Source organism: Neltuma alba, unplaced genomic scaffold (genome assembly GCF_004799145.2).
Source record: "Neltuma alba isolate B1F8T4 unplaced genomic scaffold, ASM479914v2 tig00010974_pilon, whole genome shotgun sequence".
Lineage (NCBI taxonomy): Eukaryota > Viridiplantae > Streptophyta > Magnoliopsida > Fabales > Fabaceae > Neltuma > Neltuma alba.
This window is the reverse complement of record NW_021635736.1, coordinates 125,952-134,005: the sequence shown is the minus strand read 5'-3', so window position 1 is coordinate 134,005 and position 8,054 is coordinate 125,952. Positions and strand designations below refer to the sequence as shown.

The 8,054-nt window shown below is 35.9% G+C and overlaps 2 protein-coding genes across 2 annotated transcripts; both read left to right on the top strand.

The window, feature by feature from the left end:
* Positions 1-460: 460 nt before the first annotated feature.
* Positions 461-3,419, top strand: LOC114760399 (purple acid phosphatase 17-like). Its single transcript, XM_028949650.1, has 8 exons — positions 461-845; positions 1,143-1,299; positions 1,410-1,517; positions 1,607-1,734; positions 1,827-1,955; positions 2,534-2,601; positions 2,686-2,895; positions 3,007-3,419. The coding sequence occupies exons 1-8, from the start codon at positions 657-659 to the stop codon at positions 3,047-3,049; spliced, it is 1,032 nt and encodes a 343-aa protein (XP_028805483.1). The 5' UTR covers positions 461-656; the 3' UTR covers positions 3,050-3,419.
* An 865-nt stretch (positions 3,420-4,284) lies between these two features.
* LOC114760406 (purple acid phosphatase 3-like) lies at positions 4,285-6,459 on the top strand. The gene is made up of 7 exons (XM_028949655.1): positions 4,285-4,557; positions 4,861-5,017; positions 5,108-5,215; positions 5,292-5,419; positions 5,521-5,649; positions 5,744-5,811; positions 5,934-6,459. Exons 1-7 carry the CDS (start codon positions 4,375-4,377, stop codon positions 6,142-6,144), a joined length of 984 nt encoding a protein of 327 aa, XP_028805488.1. The 5' UTR covers positions 4,285-4,374; the 3' UTR covers positions 6,145-6,459.
* The last annotated feature ends 1,595 nt before the right edge of the window (positions 6,460-8,054 follow it).

Genomic DNA, 8,054 nt, shown 5'->3' with positions numbered 1-8,054 from the left:
TCTCTCTCTCTCTCTCGACCTCGTCCCACTTTCTCTGTCGATTTAACGTCAGACATGTCAGTTTCAGGTCAATGTGCCATTTCTTTCATTCTTTGCATGTCCCATTCCCATCGAGTCATCCACCCACCGCTTTGTCTTGGCCACCCTAATATTCAAATTACTTCGCTGATTGGGGGGTTTAAAGGGTTGCTTTATTGGCTTATTTTTGGTGCATTTTTTCAGATAATGATTGCCAATTTATGTGGTGACGCAGCTAGCCAGCTACATATACGATCTAGGGGTTGGCATCATATGGGGCAAAAGAAGTGGTAACTAAGTTTTTAGCAAACTAACTTTCAAAGAATCTTCTAGCCCCACCTACCATTCGTAGTTTTGATTCCTCAACCTCTATTCTTATACGCTGGTTCTTAAGCAACGTTGTTCTGATTTGCCATCAAGTTGATTGAACGATTGGTTAACCAGAGATTCTCCTCTCTTATTTTATTTTCTGCCCACTTTATCCACTGCTACACTTGCTGACACATTCGGTGTGGATTCTCTAGTGGAAGATGACGACAAGGGGTTCTTAGGGATCAATGAAAAATATATATACATGCATCATAAGTTATTCTCGGTAAAGCTTTGGTGTGGTTTCTGCATCATCAACCACAAGAGCTATGGCAGGTCCCATCAGCATGTCTATCTTCCTTCTTTTCACTATTAGCTTTGGCTTGTGGGTGCTTCATGCATCTGCAGAGCTTCAGAGATTTGAACACCCTTCAAAAACTGATGGATCCCTCAGCTTCTTGGTTCTTGGTGACTGGGGAAGAAAAGGAGCTTACAACCAGTCTGAAGTTGCTTTGCAGGTTTGATTCTCTCTTTCATTTCTGGGTTCTGTAGGAAACAAAAGTTATAATAGAATGATCATGCAGTTATATGGAAAACTGTTGTTTTACTCGCATATGCTGGGTAGAAACTTAATTTAATCTTCTTCATTTACATTTGAAAAAAGAAATCTGGTTATAATATACATTACATTCATGAATTGCAACTGGACCTCTCATTAGTGAGATAGATGTTGGACTTGAGAGTTTTGGGCTTTGGGTTGGCATAATGGACTGAATATGGGCTTGGATCGTGGTGCTACATTTTATTTTTGGCAGATGGGAAGGGTTGGAGATAAGCTTGACATAGACTTTGTAATATCTACTGGAGACAATTTCTATGACAATGGACTCACTGGCCAACATGACACCTTGTTTGAAGAATCATTCACTAATATTTACACAGCAAAAAGCCTGCAAAAACAGTGGTACAGCGGTAAGTTCCTTAACGCATCAGTAATGGAATTATATCCATATAATTTTTTTTCCATATCTTCAATCTTTAGCTCATTGCTTAGTCTAACTTGTTCTTTAATTATGATCCAGTGTTAGGGAACCATGACTACAGGGGTGATGCACTAGCCCAATTGAGCCCTGTCCTTAGAGAAATTGATCGCAGATGGCTTTGCTTAAGGTCTTTTATTGTAGACTCAGGTAACTTGAGGTCACGATTATTCGTGTTACTTAAAGCAAATTTTCAATCTCATAGTTTTCTGATGTTATTTTTCTTCTGTTTATTTCAGAGCTGGCTGAGATTTTGTTTGTGGACACCAGTCCTTTTGTTGAGGAGTACTTCTCTGATCCAGGTGAACATAGATATGATTGGAGAGGCATTCTCCCACGAAAATCCTATGTTAAAAGCTTACTTAAGGTACTAAACTGGTAAAGAGTGTTTCTGCTTTACATGATTGAGGACAATATGTATATTTTTCACTGACATATTTTGGGGTTATGGTGTTTCAGGATGTGGAATTGGTACTGAGAGAATCAACAGCTAAGTGGAAAATAGTTGTGGGTCACCATGCAATAAGAAGTGTTGGTCACCATGGTGATACAAAAGAGCTTATAAAGCTGCTTCTCCCAATTCTTCGGGTAAGAAAAAGTTGAGAATACACAACTAACAGCACTTTATTTTTCATCCAATGGTTAAAGTGGAATTTCAGACAACTAAATTCTGAATTCGATTGTTATTGAGGATAGGGAAAGTAAGCAGATAAACCAATTCAATCATTCAGATTCTCTCTAAAAAGGCCACAGCAATGCCCATCCCCTCCGTATTTAGAGATTCTCTAAATATTGAGGGGATGGGTATTGCTCTGTCCTTTTTAGATATAGTCTGTATTAGATTTAAATATTTTAAAGTTTCAACTTCTAAATTATCAATCTTTTAGAAGCACTTGGAAGGCAGTTCTTAGTTTCATTACTAAAAACAGATGAGCATGACGTTTTTATCCTCCTCACGAGCATGGCCCTCGTGGGCATGGGCTGCATAATGATTAAAGTTGATTGATAAGGAGACAAATCATCCATTATATTATACAGGAAAATCATGATCTTCAACCGTTGTAAACAATATGGCCCCAATCCCCAAAAGAAGCATTAATGGGGGAAAAAAACATGCTCTTACTTTTCTGAGTTCTGCTTAACTCTTCTTTTCTGTCAAATTTCAGGCAAATAATGTTGACTTCTACATGAATGGGCATGACCACTGTCTTGAGCACATAAGTGACGCACACAGGTAAATCTGAATTAAAAGTCATATCTGTACCCACATATCAATCAGAGAAAAGCATATCCATCTAAATTTGCAATTTTTTTTCAGCCCCATACAATTTCTGACTAGTGGAGCTGGGTCAAAGGCTTGGAGGGGAGACGTAAAAAAAGTAAACAGAGGAGGACTAAATTTCTTCTATGATGGACAGGGTTTCATGTCAGTGCAATTGACTCAGACAGATGCAAACATCGAGTTCTACGATGTTTCTGGCAAAGTCTTGCATAGGTTAACTTCGTCAAAGCAGCTACATTCATCCATGTAAATTTATTATAGTTTTAGTCAGTAAAGTTTAGAAATCCTTAATTGTTGGAATCTGTAGTAGATGGTTTCTTAATCCTGTTATCATTGTATTATTTTCTGGGAGTGCAGAGTTTTGAATATGCAGCTCTCATTCCCCAGTAAGAGATCTTGAAAGCAGGAGATGAAATTTCATAACTGAATCTACTTGTCTTCTTCAATGCTTCCGGTCTAAATTCGCAAAGATTATGGCGTTTGATGATTGGTAGTTGATAAGGAGGGCATAAAGTTGAATCCCTCGTGATATACCAACTGTGTGCAAAGCACATTGGATCTGATTATTTTACAGACAACATATGGTCCACTGAAGATTTGCTACAGTATCTTGAGCTGGCTCTTCTGCATTAGAATATATTATCATAAAATATATATGTGGCTTAGAATTAAAAACTTCATGTGATGAAAGATTTTCTGGAAAATGCCATGATCGTATTAGAATGTAATGGAACAGAAAACAGAAATGAATGGTATAATATTAACTAGAAGTTTCTCAGATGTCCAGGAATGCAGATGTAAGTTAAGACATATAAGCATATCAAGTGTACGCATGGCGTTACATTGAACTAATCTGCTGTGCCATCAGAAGAGCAGAGGCTGGAAGATGATAGTGGAAAGCACTAAATATACAGAAAAATGTTTAACCGACAGATAAACTAGAAGAATCTGACTTCGGATATTCTCCTCTAACAATGAAAGAGATATAAATATATGACAACAAGATGGGGCCCACTGAAAACGCAAAATCAATAGAATTTTTCTTTAAATGTGGAAAATGACTCGAGTGAGGATGGGTTACGTTTTCACTGGATTCATTTTCATTGTCGAGTGCTTGCAAAAACACCTGACTTCATCAAAACAAGTTCCCTATACGTATCTACAAACGAACACATCATCATCATTAATTGCTACGCACGTCTGCTTCAGCAATTTCCAATTCTTTGTTTCAATGCTTCCAATTGAGAGAGCTCCAATTTCATTTACACACATAAAAACAAACAAACCAAGCCTGCCATTAAGCAACGAAATTGCTTAGAAGCTGCACAAATTTGTAAGAGATGCCTATTTGGGGCCCACGGAATATCATAATTATACTAACAACAGTAATAACTTTTTTGCCCCCATTTATCTGTACACACACATTGGTTAGGGCTGGTAGTTTAAAAATTATCTTATTGATGATTTATAGGCTTCTTTCTTTTCTCCGACTAGTCCATTATCTTATTATTTTAATGCCACATAATGCATGCCAAGCCCATCCCCAATCACATCTTTGTCAATCAACAATCATATCTTTTAACCACTCGTGCTTTTCTGCTTTCTTATATATAAGCAGTTCCACCAGTACACTCTTTCAAGTTTCAACAAGGAAAATACACCATATTCTATTCTTGATTCTCTGTGTGAGAGGCTCTTGAAGTAGAAACTCTCATACAGAGAAGCATGGCTGGCTTCATCAGTTCAAGCCTGTTATGGTCGACTTGCTTTTGTGTATGTTTTCTCTCTGTGTTATCTCTCCTTGAACGCAGAGATCACCCGGTAAAAGATGATGGCTCCCTTAGTTTTGTGGTTGTTGGAGACTGGGGAAGGAAAGGAGAATACAATCAATCTCAAGTTGCTGCTCAGGTCTTTCAAGCAGTCCTTGCTTCCACATATTTTCCTGTCTTCTTAAAAACTCATTCATATTCCTTTTTTCTGCCTCAAGTTACTCTGGTCTTTCATCCATCTTTTTCATATCCTTCTTACATATAAGCAGTTGACAACGTTAAAGATACGCATGCTCTGCTCTTCTGGCCATAGTTTCCTCTGCTAAAGAAACTTGGATTTTCAGCTTCTCTAATCTCTTTACCTTCTAGACTGCTTAATTAAAACTAAATATTTCGGATTACCAGTTTTATGTGTTTACTGAGATCTCTGTGTGTATGTCAGATGGGGAAAGTTGCCGAAAAGCTGGATATTGACTTCGTGATATCCACTGGAGATAACTTTTATGATGATGGATTGACTGGTATAGATGACCCCGCATTTGAGCTTTCATTCTCGAAAGTCTACACAGCTAGTAGCCTCCAAAAGCCATGGTTTAATGGTGAGTTTTAAATCTCAATATCCAAATAATTATAACATGATTTTTATGTTATAAATCTGTTTATCTGATGTATGAATTTGTTGGTTCTAGTGTTGGGCAATCATGACTACAGGGGAGATGTTCTGGCTCAGTTGAATCCAATTCTGAATAAAATAGATCAAAGATGGATTTGCCAAAGATCATTTATTGTTGACACTGGTAAGCTTGGATCCTGAAAGTGAATGAAGATGATCAATTTGATTCTGCTTCCCATTAATGTCAAAACAAATTGCAGAAATTGCTGAGTTCTTCTTTGTCGATACAACTCCATTTGTGGACAAGTATTTTTATGAGCCAAAGGACCATAAATATGATTGGAGAGGTGTTCTTCCCAGACAGAAATACCTGTCAAACGCCCTGAAGGTTGGTTTCACAAGCATTAACAGCTTCATAATATCTGATGAGAAGAAAAGACAGCATATTACAATTTTGTGCTTATCCTTTTTGGCTGGGGCTACAAATAGGATCTGGAAATGGCACTGAAGATTTCAACAGCAAAATGGAAGATTGTTGTTGGGCACCACGCAATCAGAAGTGTAGGACACCATGATGACACCCAAGAGCTTGTAAAACAGCTCCTTCCGATCCTTGAGGTAGTTTCAATCAAATCTTAGCCTAATTCTGAAGGACAACCATATTCCAAACGTGGGAAATCCTAAAGGATGAGGTTTCATGGTAAAATTTCAGGCACACAGCGTAGATATGTACATGAATGGCCATGACCATTGTCTCGAACACATAAGCAGCACTACCAGGTATGCTTAATCTCCATCTTTGCTCTATAATTACAAATTTCCCCTATAGTCTTTTTTATCTTTCAAACACATAATAGTTTTCTTCTGAATCAACATATCAATATTTCTGGTGCGTGGTGCAGCAAAATGCAGTTCTTAACTAGTGGAGGAGGTTCAAAGTCATGGAGAGGAGACTTTAATTTGAAGAGAGAAGGTGTGAAGTTCTACTATGATGGTCAGGGCTTCATGTCCGTGGAGCTTCAAGAATCAGATGCCAGAATTGTGTATTATGATATATTTGGTCAGGTGTTGCATGCTGTGAGTTTATCAAAGGGACTATATTCTGGCATATAGAGAGAGGAGGGGGAGGAGTAGGAGGAGGAAGTAATTCCAGAAATTTACAGGGCATATGTGTCATATTGTTGTATGAGCTTCACACACACAAACACACACACACACACGTACACACGTGTATTGATACGTATGTTCTTCTGAGTGTATGTATTGGTTACGCCCTCTCTGTTCTGTGTAATAAATGATAGTCTTTTTTATTTATTACTTTATTTAATGTCTTCAATAGTGACACATTTAATGACCTGAGTCCACTAAATATTTGGTGGTGCTCATGCCAGTATTTAGCATAAATGTAACTATCACTATCCATATTCATTATTCAATCTGATATAAGAATATATTTAAAGACCCCATAAAAACATTAATGATTGTTAAGGATATCAAAATTTTAAAATTTCAAAAAATGATCATGATTCTTGGCTGACATCAAACTTTTTTTTCTCCCTCAAGTTAATTTGTTTTTCATATTTTAATTTTAGTACTTTTTTTTTTTCATTTTCAATAATCAGCTTCGAATTTTCAATGTTTTCAATACATATCTTCTATGTTTCCCACACTCATCTTTAATTCATTTCATTATTGAAAACATAAAAAAAAGATTATTGAAAACATCTAAAACGGGAATATTGAAAAATCGAACGCTGAAACTGCAAAAGACATCGAAAATATGAGAGGTGAGCGATGGAAAAAAATTAACACAAGATAACGATTTTTTTTTTAGAAAATATTTTAAAATTTTAAGATCCATAACTGTTTTTAATATAATTAGAAAGTTCTTAAATATCTCTTTTTCAAATAAGCTGAGTTATGAACTTCATATTTCACACACAATGGGTTACACTATTCATAACTTATATTACTTCTTATTCTTAATATAAGATCTTGTTTAACTTTTATTTTGGTTCTAATTATAATATTCCAATTTACTTTATCTCACATATTTATGTATTTTTTCAAAGAAATCCTTCTAATAATGGTAGTTCTAACCAATAAACTTGGTTAGCAAGAATATTTAAAAAAGACGATATATATTTATTACAAATAACTAATTAAATTTATTTTTTAAATTTTTTTAAATTAGTTAACTAACTTAATTAGGATCGAAGGTAGTACCATGATTAGAAGAATTGAAACCAAATCAAAAGTGCCAATAAAAACTAATGCGCTTGGTAAGCACATGTTTCATCTCTTCAAAAGATGATAATTAATTTAATCAAGGACCCGTCTCATCCTTTTTTTAATTATTGTGGTGACTGGACCTGTCTCATCTTTGTACTCAAAAGGCTTGTCAACTAAAAATGGTTCCCTGGGCCCTCGCCACGTGTCATTCTCATTATCCAACCGCCCAAAAAGTTTAGCTGATTTGCCTTTGGACTGTTTGGTGGGAGCTGCCACTCCCAAGTCCCATCATCCACACTCTGCTCGACACCTTATTTACTTAGATGGCATTATCTATATGGTTTTCTCGGGCACCATGGGGTTTGTGTTAGTCTAGCTAATAACTATTTGACACCTAACTTTCACTAGCTTTTAAAAACTCAAAAATATCAAATGAGAGTTTCTGACAAAAAAACATGTTGACTAAAAATGTTTAAGGTCAATATCATCTTTACTTATTTTTTGACATTATTTATTTTTGGTTGTTTTGTTTTGTTTTAGGGACCAAAAATCATTAAGCAAAACAAAATTAAATCAAATCTTCAGAACTAAAATTATCGGTTTTAAATTTTATGAAGTAAAGTTACTAATTTCAAATTTCAAAAAACCAATAACAAAATGAAGTCACATTTTTGGGATTGAAAACGACGTTAGCTTATTAAATGAGACAATAAGTAGTGCGGGGGAAACTTCAATGTCTCCAGCTTCCGAGGGAATCACATTATTCAAACCACCAGGAAGTTTAGCTGATT